This window comes from Chiloscyllium plagiosum, chromosome 1, assembly GCF_004010195.1.
Source record: "Chiloscyllium plagiosum isolate BGI_BamShark_2017 chromosome 1, ASM401019v2, whole genome shotgun sequence".
Classification (NCBI taxonomy): domain Eukaryota; kingdom Metazoa; phylum Chordata; class Chondrichthyes; order Orectolobiformes; family Hemiscylliidae; genus Chiloscyllium; species Chiloscyllium plagiosum.
This window is the reverse complement of record NC_057710.1, coordinates 29,697,343-29,719,231: the sequence shown is the minus strand read 5'-3', so window position 1 is coordinate 29,719,231 and position 21,889 is coordinate 29,697,343. Positions and strand designations below refer to the sequence as shown.

Genomic DNA, 21,889 nt, shown 5'->3' with positions numbered 1-21,889 from the left:
GGCAAATTTGCCTGGAGTTTCTCATTTTGTCTCCCTCCTTTCTTAACGAGTAGTGCTACAGTCACTAATGGGGTTGCTATGGACCTCCAACAGTGGTGTTAAGTTGGCAAAGGGACTAAACAGGAAATTAGAGATGCATACAACAAGGGTAATCACGGATTATTTCAATCCGTAAAAGTATGAGGCAAACCTTTGCAAAAACGCTGTGGCAGATGAATTCCAGGAATGTGTGTGTTTGTTTTGAAGACCAGTAACTTGGGAAATGAATGACAGAACAGGTTATGTGCACTGAGAACGAATTGACTAACAACCTTGTTGAAAGTGGTCCTTTAGGAAATGGAAACCATGACGTCAGAATTCTTCACTGGTATAGAAAATGAATAGCTCAATCTGAACCCAAGGAATCAGAGCTGGGGTCGCAAATGCCTACTATATATTAATAATTTGGAAGAGGCAAGTCAATATGCTGCAGCCAAATAACACAAAAAAGGTGAAAACGCAGGTTGCAAGAAGGATACAAACAGTTGACAGAAATATATTGGTAGGTTAAGTGAATGAGCAAAAAGTTATCAAATAGAGTATAAATGTGGTAAGTGCAAAGTTGCTTTTTTTGGAAGACAGGACAAACTCCATCAACAAACACATCGACATGGACCCAATATACCAACCACTACAGCGGACAGCTGAAACTGACAACCGATAGCGACAGGGACAGACCACTATAAACACCGGAGGAAACATCAAAGAAGCGCTTCGCAGGAGGCTCCCAAGCACTGATGATGTCGCCTAGCCAGGGGACGAAACGTTTGCAACAAAAACTTCCAGCTCGGCGAACAGAACCACAACAACGAGCACCCAAGCTACAAATCTTCGCACAAACTTAGAACAGGACAAAAGAATAGGGGGAAACAATGGTCTCGTAGTATTATCGCTTGACTATTAATCCAGAAATCCAGGCAATGACTTGGGCTTGAATCCCACCATGGCATATGGTGGTATTTGAATTTCCTAACAGTCTGGAACTAAAAGTCTAAGGTGACCATGAAACTGTTGTCAATTGTCAGAAAAAAACATCTGTTTCGCTCACATCCTTTAAGGAAGGAAACTGCCATCCTTACCTGTTCTGGCGTATATGTGACTTCAGACCCACAGTGATTGGGTTGACTCTTAACTGCCGTCTGGGCAATTACACATAAGCAATGAATGCTGGCTTAGTCAGCAATGCCCAATTCCTCAATGAATTAAAAAAACAGAAAATTACGTAAATGAGAAAAACCACAAAGAGACTTGGGGGTAACTATGCTTGTGACACAAAGTTGGCACACAAGTGCAGAGATCATCAGGAATGCTAATGGAATCTTTGCTCTTATTTCAAGGGAATTGGAATATAAGAGTAGGGAAATTTTACCTGTGCAAGGTGCTGATGAGACAGTGTCTGCAGTACAGTGACCGGTTTTAGTCCCCTTATTTAAGGCAAGAATATCAGTTCACTGAAGGCAGTTCAGAGAAGGTTCACTGGCATGATCTCTACAATGGAGGGATTGTCTTTTGAGCAAAAGACAAACAGGTTGGGGTCCACTCATTAGAAAAATGGGATGTGATCTCACTGAAACATACAGTTCTCTTAAGGGGCTTGACAGAGTAAATGTTTCCCCTCATGGGGGAGTTAAGGACCAGAGGGCATTGTCTCAGAATAAAGGGATACCAATTTAAGACTGAGATAACAAGGAATTTCTTTAGATGGTTGAGAGACATGAGAGGAGAGTTCCTCTGACTATTTAAGACTGAGATAGATACTTGACCAGTCGGAAAAAGGGCATTAAAGTGGAAGTGAGCAATGTCGCATCAGCCATTATTCTATTCAATTGCAGAGCAGTCACTTGGGGCCAAATGGCCTGCTCCTGTTCCTATTTTTTATGGTCTTAAACCAAAAACAAGCGAAACTCAAAGCAAGAGGGCGAGTTGGTTGCAAGAGACTGGGTAACTTCATACATAGGCACGACAGTGGATATGTAATGGCTATTAGTAAGGAACAAATGCAATGCATGCTGGTTAGCTGTTATCTTTTAAAATCCTGTAGATTCTGGAACCACCCGAGGATATCGGTCACCTTGCCATTTGAAAATGAAGAAATCCAGGGATGACAGACCAGTCATCCAGATCAGGACAGCAATAGGGAAAACGTTGGAGTCCAATTTAACAGACGCGATAACAGGACAATTCAAAAACACCAAATGGATCAAAGAGTTACAGAGTCGTACAGCATGGAAACTGACCCTTTGGTCTAATTTGTCCACAATGACCATGTTCCCAAACTAAACTAGTCCCACTTACCTGCGCTTGCGTCCTGTCCCTCCAAACCTTTCCTATTCATGGACTTATCCAATGTCTTTTAAATTTTGTACCTGCATCCACCACTTCCTCTGCTAACTCATTCTACAGGTCGTTCTGATATAATGCATGTTTTGTTAATGGGAATTCACTATAACATGATTTACAAATTGAGGAAACTTTCTGAAGTCGAACTTTTAAAGCGCGTTGGTTATAATGTGATTCCGGCCCAATTAGTTTAGATGGCGCTGCTACTGCAGGATTTTCTTACAATACGAATTACCGTATTATAGCAGAACCAAATGTATGTAAGAACCATAGTATAAAAAGGTTGCCCTTCGTGTCATTTTTAAATCTGTCTCCTCTCACATTAAAAACATGTCCTCTTGTTTTGAACTGCCACCATGCCAGAAAAAAAAGACTCTTGGTATTCACCTTATCTTTGCCCCTCAAGATTTTATAAACCATTCTCAGGTCACCCCTTCATCTCCTACGTTCCAGTGAAAAAAGTGGAAAATGTATCCAGCCTATCTTTATATTCCAAATCCTCTATTTTCAGCAACATTCTGGCAAATTTTTTGTTTTACCCGTTCCAATTTAATAACATACTTCTCACAACATGGCAACCAGAACTGTTCACAGTATTCCGGCAGAGGCCTCATCAACATCCTCTCTACAACCTCAATGTCACATCCCAATTCCTGTACTCAAAGGTCTGAGCAATGAAAGCAAGCATGTCACCACCCTGTCTACATGTGATGTAAATTTAAAAGAATTATGGACCGAACCCCTAGGTCTGTGTTGTAGAAATTCTAAAGAAAAATACTAGAATTTTGAGAAAATAGATTAAGGGGAACCAGTGGATATGGTGAACCCAGATATTTAAAAAGCTTTGATAAAGTCCCACACAAGAGGCTCATATCCAAAATCAAAGCAAAAGTATTGGTGATTATTCACAATATAGATCAACAATTTGGATGAGAAACCAAATGCAATATTGCAAAGTTGGCAAATGACACAAGACTTTGTAGAATTGAGTGATGAGCAAGATATCAAGAGTTCCAGAGTGATTTAGACAAGTTGAATGATTGTGTAAATACCCCATGACAAATGCAATACAAAAGGGTTTATGTGAAGTTATTCACTGAGGTGGGAAAAGCAGGATTGCAGACTATTAGTTAAATGGTGATAGACTGCGAAATGTTGATACAGAATACACAGGGACTCGCACGGTACTTGTACAGCTTGAACACAAGCATGTATGTGTTGCGAGACATCAGAAAAGAATGTTGACCTTTCCTGAAAGTGAATTTGAACACAGGAACAAGGAATCTTGCAGCTGTGCAGGACCTTGGTCAGGACACATTAGGAATATTGTGTGCTGTTTTGGTCTCCTTATTTAGAGATATTTGCTATACAAGGAGAGCAGCAAAAGGTTAAGGAATGGCAGATGGAATGCAATATGGGGAAGTGTGAGGTTATGCACTTTGATACAAAGAATAAGAGTCGTAGACTATTTTTTCAACAGGGCAAGGCTTCGAAAATCTGAAGCACAAAAGCACTGGGTAGTCCAAGTTCAGGATTCTCCTAAGGAGAATATGCAGGTTCAGTTGGCAGTTAGGAAGGCAAATGCAGTGTTTGCATTCATTTCGATAGGGCTAGAATACAAGATCTACTGTTGAGGCTTTGGGCAGACATCATTTGGAATATGACTAACAGTTTTGGGCCCTGTATTGAAGAAAGCGTGTCCTGGTCTTGGACAGCTGCAGATGAGGTTCACAAGACTGACCCCTGGAATGAAGAGCTCTCATAAGACTACAGTATTTTCTTTTCATCATTAAAGGGATGTGGTGCACTGCAATATATGGTGCACTGCAATACCCATGTTACAAAGTGAAACAAAATTTTGTACAATTGAGGATTCTGGGTCTGTAATTGATGGAGCTTAGAAAGATGAACAGGGATCTCATTAAAACTTACAGAATTCTGAGAAGCCTGGATAGAGTGGAAATGGAGAAGATGTTTCCATCACTCCATGAGACTAGGGCCCAAGGTCACAGCCTCAGAATGAAGAGATAATCCTTTAGAATTGAGATAAGGAGGAATTTCTTTAGCTAGAGGGTGGTGAATCTGCGGAACTCTTGCTGCAGAGAGCTGTGAGCGCCAAGTACATTTAAGATAGAGATAGACTGTACTTGATTAATAAGGGGATGAACGATAACGGAAAGCAGAACAGGTTGGGAAACATTTTAGCCATGCACATGTAGTGGATCAGTCTCGGTGGGCCAAATGGCCTAATTCTATAGTTATATATGACATTTCACCCACACATGCAATCTTAAATGACTAATTATTCCCAACATAACTCAAATAGAAGCAACTTACTACAGTATTTTCTTTTCACCATTAAAGGTATGTGGTGCACTGCAATACCCATGTTACAAAGTGAAACAAAATTGTGTACAATTAATAATCATATTCAGGTTAAGTGATATCAGGAAGTGCATTTTTGTGCAAAACACAAGTTAGCATTCTTTTCAAAATTAATTTTTCGAATAACAATGTTTTCTTCACAATTCACCGCATTTCTTGGCAGCCTTTAAACACAGTTTAAACACAAGTTTTTAACACTATTCATCGCATATTCTGCTACTGCCTACCTCGGTTCCACTACCAATGCATAAGTCTGATCTGGAATTCACCAAAAAACAAGTCTGCATACAAGACTTTATCTAATTTGACTTGCCAAGCAAACTTTTAAACCACAAACCTCATCTCGATGTTTCTGACAAAAAGCCATGAACTGAGCGAAGGCAGTATCACATTTCCTGGTCCGCTGAGAGGAGGCTCCTTGTTTTCTCTTAGCCACAGGGGAACCAGTACCACTCTCAGAGTCTGATGATCTACAAGATGTCCTGTCAATTGAGTGATCTTGTGCAGAACCATCAAAACAATCTACAGTCCTATTTACACACTGCCTTGCTGGGGTCTTCGGCTCAAATGGCTTTGAACATTGCCTTTTATTTGGTGCACTGCTGTTTCTTTTCCTCCGTCCTTTACTGTCAGCAAGATTTTCCTTGATACTTGGAAATTCTTCAGTTGGCCATTTCCTATCCTCTATAAATTCAACTGGAACCCCAGCCTCCTTTGCAACCTGAGGTGGCAGTAGTGGCCGATCATGATCATACAAAAAGGTGTATTTAGCTTTTCGATCCTCAAGGGTCATTGTCAATGCTTCTTTAGCTTGAGCAATCCCCACATCCCACTGACCACGGATTTTGGCAGGAATTGGTTTTAGGATCTGAAAAACAAAATTATTTCATTCTCAAAAGACACATCATATTGTGAAATGACAAAGAATTTTTTCAGATCGGCTTAGGATGGAATGTGCATCGCTCATTTTAAACACGCTAATATCGTAACGTGAACGATTGCGCATTTAATTCCACAGACATCTGTAAAGACTTGGAAGCCCTTTTGTTCAAAGGACATATTTCAACACAGAAACAAAATATTACAGGAATAAACATACTGCAGCAAGAAGCATGTAAACCACAAAGTGTAAATATGAAAAGACTCAGCAAATAATATTCACAAATGACTCCAGGCATGATTAATTATCATGAACAAAATTAATTCTGAAGCAGATTTTGCTTGAAACACAGCAGGGACTTGAATTCAGCTATATGGCACAGAGATCATTTTGAAGACTCAACTTCATCTTTCAACTTTATGAGTGATTCATGGAACAAGTTATACTTCTCACACTACAATGCAATTACAGTTCTCCGTTTATCACAATGGTTCATCATGAGAAAAGAAATTAAGATAGATTTTACAGTGTTTCTGAGAAATAGGAATGGAAGAGTTTGATGGTAGCAAAACATGAAAGAGAACAGGTGGCAAGAAGATAGGAGAAAAACAAAGGAGAAATAAAATGCAAAGAGAAAGGACAATGTTTATTCATCAATATTCATGATTACCTAATGTCAAAACATGAAATTTAGAATGAAGAAAATTTTTTAAAAGGGTTTCAACTGTGAGCAGTTTCAACAGTTAAAACAGAAAGTTGTGGTGAATTATGTTTCAAACAAAACCAAAAAGAGATATTCACATTGCAGTTTAACACCAATTTTGGATGTTTAGTCAAGTTTGATCAATCATCCAAACTGGGTATTGTTAACAACTATTTCTTAAAACTGCTATTCGAGATAGTGACAATAAGTTGTTACAGTTAATGCTGCACTGGAGTTAAGAACTACAAACTCAGTGCTGAAAGCAAGGGCAAAAAGCAAATATTTTACAAATCTATGAAGAACATGAGGAACAAAACTTGTTCAGCATTAATCCCCAATTCACTACAGCCAATACACACATTCACATCTCAATTTAAAATTGTTCAAGGAGATTTTCTACCTTATTCTTCACTGCCTTGGAGCTTGCATGTTTGGCACTTTGTTGAACTAACTCATCATACTGTTGAAAGTCTTCAAAAGGTATCATGCTCTTTTCAAAGATCCAGGCTCTTTCTGGGGCTTCTCCAAAAAACTGGACATGGTACTGGCGACAAATGGCCCTATTCAGACCTGTTCAAGGAAAAGAAAATTGATTGCAAATTATATTGCAACAGTGCATAAGGTTCAAGAATACAAAATTAACAAAATTTCATACTGCATCATTGCTAATCTTTGATTTAAAAGAATATCCAAAAGTACTACTTGAAAGAAACACTAGCATTAAAAAGCTTTGAATTTCCACAATATTGCGATGAAGCTGTGTAACCTTAGCAGGACTTATAAACTTCATGGTAAGGTCCTAGGGAGTGTTGCTGAATAGAGAGACCTTGGAGTGCAGGTTCATAGCTCCCTGAAAGTGGAGTCAATGGTCGATAGGATAGTGAAGGTGGCATTTGGTATGCTTTCCTTTATTGGTCAGAGTTTTGAGTACAAGAGTTGGGAGGTCATGTTGCGGCTGTACAGGACATTGGTTAGGCCACTGTTGGAATATTGCATGCAATTCTAGTCTCCTTCCTATCGGAAAGGTGTTGTGAAACTTGAAAGGGTTCAGAAAAGATTTACAAGGAGGTTGCCGGGTTGGAGGATTTGAGCTATCGGGAGAGGCTTAACAGGCTGGGGCTGTTTTCTCTGGAGCGTTGGAGACTGAGGGGTGACCTTATAGAGGTTTACAATATTATGAGGGACATGGAAAGGATAAATAGACAAAGTCTTTTCCCTGGGATGGGGGAATCCAGAACTAGAGGGCTTAGTTTTAGGGTGAGAGGGGAAAGATATAAAAGAAACCTAAGGGGCAACTTTTTCACGCAGAGGATGGTGCGTGTATGTAATGTGCTGCCAGAGGAAGTGGTGGAGGCTGGTACAATTGTAACATTTAAGAGGTATTTGGATGGGTATATGAATAGGAAGGGTTTGGAGGGATATGGGCCGGTTGCTGGCAGGTGGGACGAGATTGAGTTGGGATATCTGGTTGGCATGGACGAGTTGGACCGAAGACCGATGACTCTGAGTCCACAGTACCTCCTCATACTGCGAGCCCTCAATCCCTTGGATCATCCCTCCAAGGCTAGAACATCTTTACAAAGTTACAGGACCCAAAACTACTCTCAATATTCCAAACGCAGTCTGACGAGAGCCTTTTACAGCCTCAGAAGTACATCTCTGCTCTGGTCTTTTTGCCCTCTTGAAATGAACGTTAACATTGCATTTGCCTTCTTAACTGCTAGCTAAACCTGCATATTAACCTTGAGAGTCACAGAGGCCCACACCATGGAAACAGGCCCTAAAACATCGATAACTTGTCAATGTTGCCCAGTTTTCACAATTAAACTAGCCCTATTTGCCTACATTTGGTCTGTCTCCCACCATAATATCCCATACATGTACTCATCCAAATGTTCCTTAAATGAAAAAATTGTTCTTGCTTCTACCACTACTTCTGACAGCCTGTTCCAGGTACTGACCACCCCCTGGACCCTCTTGTATCTCTACCCTTGCACTTTTAACTTTCGCCGTTTAATTTTAGATTTCCCTACCACAGGGAAAAGCTGTTGACTCTCTACTTTATCTATGTCCCTCATGATTTTATAGACCTCTGTAAGGTCACTCCTCAGTCTCCTACGTTCCAGGGTAAAATGTCCCAGCCTATCCAACCTCCCCTTATAACTCAAACCTTCCAGTCCAGGTAGCATCCCAGTAAATCTTTTCCACAGTCTTTCTGGTTTAATAATATACATTCTATACCAGGGCTACCAGAACTGCATGCAATACTCCAAATGTAACCTCACCAATGTCTATACTCAATGCTCTGCCCAATGAAAGCAAGGTGTGTTGACCCTCAGATTAAATTTGTCATCTCTCTCAAAAGATACTAGGGCATCTTGACCATTTACTCCAGATGGGGTCTCTCCCTGTATCACTGAAGCAGAACCTGCCAACATTTGTATTCATTTCCCCTTAATGACAAAAGAAAATTTTTTACAAGTTTCACCCACTTCTTCAGATCAAGACTGGGAATTCACTGCTTGTCTGTAGCCAAGTGATTGCTTGCACTGGATGACAGAGCCGTGACAAGGATGATGACAACTCAAACATTGTTCCCCAGCTCAGGAGATGCAGCACAATCAGTGTCGAGGATCCCGAACTGGGATTCCCAAGCCCTTTGTGCTTCAGATTTCCAAAGCCTCTCCCTGGTTTGCAAATTGCTTACAACTTTATTTTTCCAGCAAAGTTCATGACCTCATACTTCCCAACATTGTATTCCAGTTGCCACTTCTTTGCCCACTCTCCGACTAAGTCCAGGTCCTTCTACAGACTCCCAGGTTCCTCAAAACTAGCTGCCTCTCCATCTATATTTGGGGCATCTGCAAACTTAGCAACAATGCCCTCAGTTCCTCCACCCAAATTGTTCAATGTTAATGTGAATAGTTGTGGTCCTCACAAAGACTCCTGCACAACTCTACTTGTCATTGGCTGCCATCTCAAAAAGACCCCTTTAGTCACTGTCTTGGCCTTCTACCAGCCAGCCAATCCCCTATACATACCAGTACCCTGCCCCAAACACTCTGGGCATTTTTCTTCATGAGCAGCCTCCTGTGTGGCATCTTATCAACAGCCTTCTGGAAATGTGAACAGATCAGGCTCTGTTGTCTACCTTGTTCGCTACTTGATTAAGGAATTGAAGGTGACAGACCCGCAGTTTGTGTGGGAAAAGATGGAATCCTGATGTAACAGTTTTACAACTGAGCAAATGTAACCACAAAGACATGAGGGAGGAAGTGGCCAGAGTTGATTTGAGGAGGGGAGGGGAAGAGACACAGTGGAGCAGTAATGGCATAAGTTTCTTGGCATAATTCAGAAGACACAGCAGAAATTCCTTCCGAGGAAGCAGCAGCATACTAAGGGAGGATGAGACACCATGGCTGACAAAGGAAGTTAGGGACAGTATAGAAGAAAACATACAATGTGATGAAGATTAGTGGGGAACCTTAAAATCAGCGCAGGTTAACTAAAATAGCAAGAAGTGGGAAGATGATGGAAACATGAGGCGAAGATAGCTCATAATCAAAAAGAAGATGGCAAAACTTATTCTTTAAGATATCTAAAAGCTATGAGAGGCCCAACAGTGGACATTGGACCACTGAAAAATGAGGCTGGAGAAATAGTAATGGGAATGAAGAAATGGTGGAGGAACGGAATATATACCTTTCATCAGTTTTCACAGTGGAAAACACCAGCAGCACACCAGAAATTTAAGCAAGTCAGGGGACAGAAATGAATGTAGTGACTATCACTGAGAAGGTACTGGGGAAGCTGAAAGGTCTGAAGGCGAATAAATCACTCAGACTTGAAGAACTACATTCTACAGTTCTGAAGGCGACAGTGGAGGCATTGGTGACTGTCTTTCAAGAATCACTGGAGTTAGGGAAGATCATAGAAGACTGGAAAATGGATAACGTGAACAAAGGATGAAGACAAACTTATAGGCCAGTTAACCTGACCTTTGTCATCAGATAGGAGTCCATAGGGTGTAGGTTTGCTCGCTGGGCTGACCTCAGCAGCTCAGCAAGCAAACCTACACCCTAAACCTCAACCTGAGCTACAAACCTTCAGAAACCTTGCAATAGGAGTCCATGATTAAGGATGAGTTTGCAGGAGTACTTGTAAGTACATGGTAAAATAGGGCTGAGTCAATATGGCTTCATCATGACTCCAAGGGAAGTCATTCCTGACAAAGCGTTTATCAAGGAAATCTCAACCAGAATGGATGAAGGGGTACAAGTAGATGTGTCCTATTTGGACTTCTAGAAGGCATTCAAAAAGGTACCATACAATAGACCTGGAATTAAGAATCCAAAATATATGAAATCAACAAATCTACAGATGACAATGAAACCACTGTCAATTGTCATAACACCCATCTGATTCATCAATGTTCTTCAGGGATGAAATCTGCCAATCTCACCTGGTCTGGCCTACAAGTGATTACACAGCCAAAGCAACGTGGTTGACTCTCAACTGCCCGGGTAAGTCACTCAGTTATATCAATCACTACGATGTCTCAACAAAGAAATGGAACCAACAGACCACCTGGCAGCAACCGAGGTACTGGAAACAACAATGGAGAAATCACCCCAGTTGACCCTGAGAAGTCCTGTTACGCATATCTGGAGGCTAGTGCTAAAATTGGGACAGTGGTCTCAGACGAGTCAAGAGCCAGCTTGACAGAGTCATACTCACAAAAATCAGGTCAACTCCAGCAGAACCAATTACCAATCCACTCCTCCAAACACTGACAGTCATTGGCAGTGTGTACTACCTCCAAGATGTGCAGCAGGAATTCTTCAAAGATCACAGAATCTCTATTATGTAAAAACAGGTGATTTGGCCCAACAATTCCACACCAACCCTCCCAAGAGTAACCCATCCTGACGCACTATCCTAAATTTCCCTAACTAATGCACCTAACCTCCACATCCTTGAACACTATGGGCAATTGAGTAGAGACAATTCACCTAACCTCAACATCTCTGGACTGAGGGGAAACTGGAGTACCTGGCAGAATCCCACACAAACACAGGGAGAATATGCCAACTCCACAGTTGCCAGAGGCTGGAATCAAACCTGGGTCCCTGGTGCTGAGGCAGCAGTGCTAACCACTGAGCCACCATGATGCCTTTGACAGCAACTTCCAAATCCATGACCACTTCTATCGAAAAAGACAAGGGCAGCAGATACATGGAAACACCATCGCCTTCAAGTTCCTTCCAAGCCAATCACCATCCTGACTTGAAAATATATGGCTGTTCTTTTACTGTCACTGGGCCAATATCCTGGAATTACCCCCTAATTCCATTTTGTCCATGTTTGAACCAAGCCTGTGATGAGGTCAGGAGCTGACTGGCCCTGGTGAAACCCAAACTGGGTGTCACTGACCAGGTTATTGCTGAGCAGGTGCTCTTCAAAGCATTGTTGGTGACACCTTCTGTCACTTTACTGATGACTGAGAATAGACTGATAGTGCAATAATTGGCCAGGTTGGATTTTTCTTTTGCACGAGTGTGCTATGCTCTTCCATCTTTGCGGATGGGGATATTTGTGGAGCCTCCTCCTCCAGTCAGTTGTTTAACTGTCCACCAACATTCTTGACAGAATGTGGCAGGACTGCAGAACTCAGATTTGATCAGTTGTGGACTTGCTGAACTCTGTCTATCACTTACTGCTTATGTTTGGGATGCAAGTTGTCCTGTTTAGTAGCTCCACCAGGTTGACACCTCATTTTCAGGCATGCCTCATATTCCTGTACTCTCCGTTGATCCAGGATTGATCCCGTGGCTTTATGGAAACTGTTGAGTGGTGGGATTTGCTTTGCCACGAGGTTGCACATTGTGCTGCTGTTGATGACACACAGCAACCCATATGCCCAGTCATAAGTTGCTAGATCTGCTTCAAGTCCGTCCCATTTGGCATGGTGATCATTCCACACAACATGATCAAGGGTATGCTCAATGTGAAGGTGGGAATTCATCTCTAGAAGGACTGTGCTGTGGTCACCCTTACTGATACTCAATGGACAGATGCATCTGCAGCCCCAGATTGGTAAGGTTAAGGTCAAATATATTTTTCTCTCTTGTTGGTTCCCTCATGACTTGCCGCAGAACCAATTTAGCAGCTATGTCCCTTCGGACATAACCGGCTCAATCAGTAGTACTGCTGCCAAGCCACTGAAATTCGCCACCCTGAGTACATTTTGCACCATTGCTACTCTCACAGCTTCCTCCAAGTGTTGTTCAACACAGTGCAGTAATGATTCATTCGACAAGAGAGGATGGTATGTGGTAACCTGCAGTTTTCCTTGCCTATGTTTAACCTAAAGTCATGAGACTTTATAGGGTCTGGAGTTAATTCCCTCGTAACTGTTTACCACTGAACTGCGACCTCTGCTGGGTCTGACCGATCAGTCGGACAGGGCATATCCAAGGATGGTGATGGTGACGTCTGGGACATGATCTGTGAAGTATGATTTCACAAGTATAACTGTGTCAGGCTGCTTTTGGAATAGTCTGCAAGATAGCTCTCCTAATTTTGACATTAGCTCCTAGATGTTGATGAGGTGGCCTTTGCACGTTCGATAGGGCTGTTTCGACATGGTCTTTTCCAGTATCTAGATGGATGTCAGGTGGTCAATCTGTTCTTATTTCTTCAGTCAGACTTTGTAGCGATGGATAGAAATGGCCGAGCAAGCCATGCATTTGTAAGGGCAGTTGAGAATCAATCACATAGGCTCTCAAGTCACACATAGGACAGACCAAACAAGGATAGCCTATTTCCTTCCCTGAAGGACAAAAGTGAACTAAATTTTTTTTTACAACAATTGAAAATGATTTCATGGTCATCAGTAAATTCTTAACTGCATATATTTTTCACTAAGTTCAAAATCCATATTTGCCAAGATCAAACCGGTCCCCAGAACACTGGCCGAGTTTCTGGAGGAGTAGTTTTGCAACAATACCACTGCCACCCATAAAATCTTATAAAGTATCTTGGGATTCTTCTGAATTTTACCCATCAGTGTTTTTTTTGTCATGTGCTCTCCTAATTGCTTTCTTAAGTTGCCTCGTGTACCTTCTATACTCCAAGGGCTTCCCTTGATCTGCTCCCTTTGTACTTGCTACAAGGCTATCTTTACCTTGTTATCTAGTCCCTAAACATTCCTCGACAAACAAAGTTCTATGGGACGGCATAGTGACTCAAAGATTCGCACTGCTGCCCCTCAGCACCAGGAACTTGGATTCAATTCCTTCCTTGGGTGACTGTCTGTGGAGTTTGCATTCTCTGGATGTTCCAATTTTGCTCTGATTGTCAGTGGGTCAGTGTGAATTTGATGGATTGTATGGCTTGCTTCCCCACCGTAGGGATTCTATGATTCCTACATGTCACCATAAAAGGAACGTGGTCTCCCAATGTCATTTTTGAGGTTGTGCTTCCTGATCTAAAGCTGGCTTTCTAATTTCACAAGACTCCCCCTTCACGATGCCCTGCACCCTGTGACATTAGATTAGATTAGATTAGATTAGATTACATTACAGTGTGGAAACAGGCCCTTCGGCCCAACAAGTCCACACCGACCCGCCGAAGCGAAACCCATCCATACCCCTACATTTACCCCTTTCCTAACACTACGGGCAATTTAGTATGGCCAATTCACCTGACCCTGCACATCTTTGGACTGTGGGAGGAAACCGGAGCACCCGGAGGAAACCCACGCAGACACGGGGAGAACGTGCAAACTCCACACAGTCAGTCGCCTGAGGCGGGAATTGAACCCGGGTCTCAGGCGCTGTGAGGCAGCAGTGCTAACCACTGTGCCACCGTGCCGCCCACATCCCTAACCCTTGCCTCAGGAAGGCAATTCACCATCCTAAAATCACATCTGCCACCACAGTAACAGCTGTCTGCACCCCTAACAACTGAGTCACATTCCACTCTTGCCCTTGGACTCTTCTCCTCCTTATTTGTGCAGCTAAGCCATCCGTATTGCTGCACTGCTCACTGTCATTTCCTGTCTGCCTCACCCTTTTCCTCTGCATTAAATGATGTCAGTTCACAATGAGATTTAAAACTAACAATAAAGGTGGGAACATCTTCAGACCTAGGTTAGGGCAAGGCTGATATATCAACTTAGGATGTCTTGATATTGAAACGAGAATTACTATCTTACGCTTATGGATACTGAACAAGCAGCAACAGACAAGCCCTACTATTTTAGGGTCCATTTTATGAAACAGACTTATGATGATTGGACACAAGTTAATTTACAGTAAAAATTAACTTATCAATCCAAATCTCTAAAGTATTACAATAATGAGCAGTCTATAACAATGCAGAGTCGGAGACAAATTCTTTCGAGAGTCACTCAAAATTCTTGGCCTCCTACATCAGAACGAAATTTTGCAGTGGACTAAACAGCAACAGAGTAACACTCATAAAAATGCCTCCACAATTTCTTTGGGAAATAGATAGCGAGCCACCTTGTTGAATCGTTGCAGTCCAAGTCGTGAAGGCACTCTGCAATGATGTTAAGCAGCGAGTTCCAGTATTTAGAAAAACAAGGAAGGGAAGGTGTCAGTAGCCAGACAGGAATATGACATTAAGGCTACCATTAGCTCAACCATGATTTACAAGTGACAGAGCAGGTCTCAAGGCCTGAAAAACCTAATGTACCTTATTATTGGGTTCCTGCACTTAGAGTCTTTACATTGTTTTGAGAGATTACGGTTGATTAATGGATGATGAATTTTGAATTCATAAAAATCTGGAATAAACAGTCTCATGATGACCATGGCTCACTGTTGATTTTTGGAAAAATGTACCTGGTTCAATATGTCCTTTAGGGACGGAAACTGCTGCCCTTGCCTGAAGTGAACTACACATGACTCAAGACACACAGCAATGTGGTTGATGCTTAACTGCCCTGTGGGCAATTAGGGATGGGCAACAAATGCTGACTTAACCACTGACATCCTTATCCATGAGTGAATGAATAAAAAGATTCTTTTCCCTTAATTTCGTATCATTTTATCCACTTGCCCATTAATTGCAGATTTACAATTATTACCTGACCTAGAATCCACCACATTTTACATCAGGAATTTTCTGTATGTGTATGAAGTATTTTTCAACTTCTCTCTTGAATATGTTGATTTGATTTTATGTTTATAGCCCTAGTATCTTGAGTCTTGATAAAGTTTCTTTCCATCTACCCTATTAGTTCTGTTCAAAATCCTAAAAACCTTTGCCCTGAACCTCTGATATTCGAAGCAATACAAGGCTTTTGTGTGTAATAGCTGAAAATGTGTTGCTGGAAAAGCGCAGCAGGTCAGGCAGCATCCAAGGAACAGGAGAATCAATGTTTCCTGTTCCCCTGTTCCTTGGATGCTGCCTGACCTGCTGCGCTTTTCCAGCAACACATTTTCAGCTCTGATCTCCAGGATCTGCAGCCCTCACTTTCTCCTCGAAGATTTTGTGTGTAATACAACTGTTTGGTGGCTCCGCAACTCATTCCATCTGATGTCTACTGCAATTTGAGATGCGGTCAGAGAACTGCACACAGTAGTCCATATGCCAGGGCTTTCTTAAATAGAGTCAAAACTTGCTCATTCATGCATTCATGCCTTCTCGTTAAAAAGGCTAAGACACTATGAGCACTTCTGATTAAGTTTTGTATCTCTCTGCTAGTTTTCCCTGTGCATAAAGCCTAAAGCTCTTGGAATCTTGTTTGTCACTAATAATCAATAACTTAATCTTTTGCTTTTCTGGTTCATGAGGAAATTATTAAAAAAAAAACTAAACATAAAAATTAAACTAAAAAGGAGGTACAACCTCCAGGAACTGATGTTTTCCATCTGAAAGTACAAAAGGAAGTAGAACAGCATGTTGTAGACAATATAACTTCACTATCATCTTTCAGGGTTCCCTAGATTCAGGAATCAGCCTCTGGATGAGAAAATTCAATGCCATTCCACATTTTCAGAAAGGCCAAAGAGGAAAACCAAGGAATTTTAGACCAATCAACCTAACATCTGTGGTGGGAAAATTGTTGGAGTCGATAATCAACGATCAGGTAACTGGATACCTTAAAAATTTTCAGTGCATTAGGGTGAGCCAGCACAGATTTGTGACATGCCTGACAAAAATCTCAATGTTTTTGAAAAGCTGTCTAAGGCAGTCAAAAGAGTAATGTCTATGGACATTATTTATATGGACTTCCAGATAGCACTTGATAAAGTCCCACCGAAGAGGATGTTAACTTCAATGGAGGCCCACGGAAATTAAGGAAAATTATGACAAAACTGGAAAATTGTTTGAGTGACAGGTGACAATAAGTATGGATAATGGGCACGTTCTCAAATTAAGATGTGACCAACTGCGTCCCACAACGATCTGTATTTGGGCCTCAATTATTAACATTATTTATTAATGACATAGATAATGGCATAAAAAGTCCATATCCAAGTTAAGCAGTATTGGATACCCTTCTGTAATTTTATGTGAAGTGAATGGGCAACTGTGGCAAATGGATTTCAATGCAATTAAGTGTGAAGTTGTTTATTTTGGACCAAACCAGGATAAGTTTGCCCAAAGAGACTTGGGGGCTCAAGTGCGTATATCTTTAAAATGCAAACAGGAGCAGAAGAAAATCAATGCAGCGAACAGAATGCTGCCCTTTATATCCAGAGGAGTGAAATATAAATGATACATTAGCTATGCTGCAGTTACACCTCAAAGTGCTGTGAGCAAATGCTGCCATTACATTTTCAGAAGGATATATTGGTCTTAGAGAGAACACAATGTTGGTTTACAAGAATGATACTAGGTCATTCAGTGGTTAAGTGGTTGAGGAGGTATTACACAAATTGGACTTGTGTTCTCTACAATTTTGAAGATTAAACAGGTCCACAGTTCACTGGAAGCAGTAACATAAGTGGATAAGGTTGTCAAGGTGGTGTTTGGTAAGCTTGCCTTCATTGGTCGGGACACACAGCATTGGCAAGTCATGTTGCAGTTGGACAGAACTTTGGTTAGGCCATATTTGGAATGTTGTGTACAAATCTTGGTTGCCCCATTTACCATGATGCTGCTAATTTGGAGGGTATAAGTTATGTGGAGAGATTAGACAAACTTGGTTTGTGTTCGCTTGAATGACAGATGGTGAGGGGTGACCTGGTTGAAGGGGGGAACAAATTAAAAGGAGATATGAGAGGCAAGTGTTTTTTTAATATAAACACAGGGGATGAAAGTGCCGATAACATATTGCCAGAGGTGATTAGAAGCAAATATAATTGCAAAGTTAAGAGGTATCTTGACAGATACATGACTGGCCAGGAATAGAGTAATATAGACCACGTGGCGGCCAAAGGTTTTTAAGTTTACAAAGATGTGATCTGTTGGTGCAGGTTTTGTGAATCAAAAGGCCTGTTCCTGTGCTGTACTGTTCTTTGTTATTTGTTAGGGATGACCTGATAAAAGCCTTCAAGATAATAAAAGGAAAACCTCCTTGATATAGCATGGCAAGTATCATCGTCCTCGGATCCATCTTTTTCCTCACTCTTTGCTATGAGTCATGAACTATTTTCTTAAACATCTGCCATTGTTCCTCAACTTTCTTTTCTGCTAAACTCCTTTCTCAGTCCACTTCACCTGACCCCTCAAACTTATCGAACTAGTTTAACTTCAGCGTATTTGTTTCTGACTCTAGCTTCTCACCCTCAAACTGAGAGCTTATTTCGACAATGTAATGGTCACTGTTTACTACAGAACCTCTTAGTCCAAGATAATTTCAAGGACCTGCCCCATAACACAATCAAATAAAAACATTAGAATCATAACAGTATGAAAAAAAGTGGCTGAGATAGTTCATGTGCTGGTTCAAGTTCTCTAAAAACCTCTAAATCAGGCAAGGTTCCATTACATTGTGAAGTAGCAACGGTAAGAAGGGATAAACATAGAAAGCAGGGACCTGGAGGCCATATAACTGAACATTTAGAAGTTATTACGCAATATGAAATAACAGGACTCTAACGTTCAACATGCTTTTGTGAAGGTGAAACTGCATTTAACAGAGCTCTCTGGAAAAGTAACGTACTGTGAACAAAGGGGACCTGGCGGATATATTTTACTTGGATTTCCAGAAGACATTTGCTAAGTTGTCACAGAGGTTCCTGTGGAAAATAAAATCTCATGGAGAAGGGGGTCAAAATATTGGATAAGACATTATCAAGCAAATAGGAAACAATAAGCGAAAACTGGAGATGGCAAACTGATCCACCAGGATCAGTAATGGGACTTGAATTTTTTTTTACAATTTATATAAATGACTTAGATGAAGGGACAGAATACACGATTACCAAATTTGCTGAAAAAAAAGTTAGGTGGGAAAGTAAGCTGTTTGATTGACACAAGGAGGCTGAAAAGGTATACACATTCATCAAATGGGCAAAGATCTGACAAACGGATTATAAATGGGGAGAAATGGAAAATTATCGATTTTGGTAAGAAAAATAAAAATAATCACCTTACATAAACGGTAAGAGATTGCAATGCTCCAATATGCAGAGGAATCTGGGTTGCTTAGCACACACACTGTAAAAGGTTAGTATGCACGTAACAGGCCGTTAATGCCAAATAGAAGACTATTGTTTATTACAAGAGGAATTGAATATACTTCAATTATACAAGGCATCAGTGAGACTATATCAGGATTACTGTGTACTTATGTTCTTAGTGAAAAGAGAATGCAAATGCATTGGCAGCAATTCAGAATGTTTATGAGACTCATACCTGGAACATGTTTAATGATGTGCTTGGCTTGAATCCACTGAAGTTTCAAAGAGCAAGAAGGAACTTGATTGAAAAATAGGTACAAATGACTGACAGGGTACATGTTGAAATTATGTTACTTTTTCTAAGAGAATCTGGAACTCAGGATTACTATTTAAAAACAAAATGCCACCCATTTAAGACAGACTTTCTTCTCATAGGCTAAATCTTTGCAACTCTTCCTGAAAAGGCAGTGGAATCATAATCTTGCAATATTTTTACGACAAAGAGGTTGACAGATTCTTGATAAGCAAGGAGTAAAATGCCATTAGCTGGAGGCAGCATTCTGAAGCAATCTGATCAGTCATCACCTTACAGAATGACAGAGCAGCTTCAAGGGTATCAGTGGCCTATTCTTGCTCCAATTTGTAAGAGTTTATACATGTTTCTATATCTGTAAGTCCTGAACATATTGACAATAAATCCATTACTTTAGTGATTTCAAATTTTCTTGATTTAAACAGTTATTGAAGTGCTCCTTTGTTGACAGGTTTTAAATTCTTTTCTAGCCTCCTCCTCTCCTTTCTTCAACCATTTGCAACATCCTTCGCTTCACTAACAGCCTTGCACTGACCCTGCACCTACCCCTCATCTGCACTTGCCTTTGTTCCCTCAAGATTGACCATTCAAAAACATTCCTGGCCAACCTCCCATCTTCCACCCTGCATAAATTTAAAACTACCCCTCTCCTTACAACTGCACTCAATCCAAATTATCCAGAAGAAAATTCAAAATTCACACGATCAACACTGAGTAACAAATTTGACAGCAAGAGTTTGACAAAACTGAAAGGCTAACACTAGCTGAAAAGATCAAGGCAGAAGGAGGATGAAGAAACCTGGGTGTTAGCTCAAATACACTTTGTACTTGGAAGGATTTTTTTTTAAATCAAAAACTAACTGTTCTAGGGGGAGTCAAGCAAGCAAATGGATCAAAGATATAAAAATAGTCAAAGAGTGTGGTCATGCTATAGGCTTGGGAAATGACAAATGTGAAGAGATAGGAGGACAACAGAAAGAGAAACCATGCTAAATTGAAAAAATGTTACTGTTTTAAATACCTTTTACTCTTGTATGGGTGTTCAACAGGGGATCTGAAGAAACCATGCAAGCCCACCAAGGATAGCCAGATACTTTGGACCACACCATATCCCCTACATGATATTTCACTGGGACATCCTTATCCTTGGTCTCTTCACATTTGGCTCCTTCATGGTCTTGATGTTCTTTAGGCTGTTGATACAAATATCATAGATGTACCAGAGTGAACTTTAAAGCTTTTGTTTTAAACAATGCAAAAAAAATGCAATGACAAACTTATAAAATTAATTCACCTCTTGTATTTTGAGGAAGACAAGTTTCTACAGTAAATTTCAAAGTATTGATGCATCACTTGACACTTGGTTTGGTTTGTTTCATGGATTTTATATCTATGGTGTGCAAAACAATGAACTGGACCTAAATACAGTTAATTTTATTTCGAAAGTTTGCCTCCACAGTCACATAAACAAATCGTTCAAAAACAAAGAGAAAAATAAATCACACAAAACATAGTTTCATGAAACAAACGAATGACCAGTGCAATCTGGTCTCATTAACTTTCTCCTTCTCTTTGCATCCCCCAATCCCATAAACAAAAATACTCACTAGATAAAATGAATTCTTCTGTGGTGAGGGTGAACACAAACTTACATTAAATGCAAGAACGTTGAATTCTTCGAGTTCTGGATTATAGTTCAGAATTTAAAGTATTTCAACAGCAATTCCCCTCAGATTACATGATTGGGACAAAGATAGATTGCACAAGATCTGAGAAAGGAACAGACTAAAATTGGCTGAACAACTTTTTCTTACATGCACTCTCATAATTTCAGGTATGAGAAGCAAGACTGCTATCTTGGTTGTCATTTTGTCATATCATGATTCAGACTAGAACTGCAAGGTTTTAGACGGCACAATTGATCTGTAGCACTGCAAAATCTACAAACTACCTGCACCACCCTATCCCTTTAGTGCAAATAAATACTTTAGACTACCAACAGCCCACAAACACAATTATGGCGTGAAGGTAACAAAATTAACTTTTAGTCAGAACATTTGCGGCCACTTAATATTCACCTCCCAAACCTCCTCCAAACACACAGAGTAATACAGTCATAGAGGTGTGCAGCATGGAAACAGACCTCTCGGTCCAACTCGTTTATGCCGACCAGATATCTCAACCTAATCTAGTCCCACTGGCCAGCACCCGGCCCATATTCCTCCAAACCTTGCCTAATCATATACCCATTCAAATGCCTCTTAAATGTCGCAATTGTACCAGCCTCCACCACTTCCTCTGGCAGCTCATTCCATACATGTATCACCTTCTGTGTGAAAATGTTGCTGCTTAGGTCTCTTTTATATCTTTCCCCTCTCACCCTAAACCTATGCCCTCTAGTTCTGGACTCCCCGACCCCAGGGAAAAGACTTTGTCTATTTATCCTATCCATGCCCCTCATGATTTTGTAAACCTCCGTCGGTCCAGGGAAAAAAGCCTCAGCCTATTCAGCCTCTCCCCATAGCTCAAATCCTCCAACCCTGGCAACATCCTTGTAAATCTTTTCTGAACCCTTTCAAGTTTCACAACACCTTTCCGATAGGAAGAAGACCAGAATTGCATGCAAT

General features: G+C 40.8%; 1 protein-coding gene across 5 annotated transcripts in view; it reads right to left on the bottom strand.

Annotated features, from left to right (window-relative positions):
* Window positions 1-21,889, bottom strand: part of nsd2 (nuclear receptor binding SET domain protein 2) — a 149,018-nt gene that overhangs the window by 74,507 nt on the left and 52,622 nt on the right. For all 5 annotated transcript variants that reach the window (XM_043711508.1, XM_043711417.1, XM_043711768.1 and 2 more), the window contains exons 3-5: window positions 20,284-20,455; window positions 6,748-6,917; window positions 5,102-5,632 (exon numbers count right to left, since the gene is read on the bottom strand). In XM_043711508.1, coding sequence (XP_043567443.1) covers window positions 5,102-5,632; window positions 6,748-6,917; window positions 20,284-20,455 — 873 coding nt within the window. The remainder of the gene's footprint in view (window positions 1-5,101; window positions 5,633-6,747; window positions 6,918-20,283; window positions 20,456-21,889) is intronic.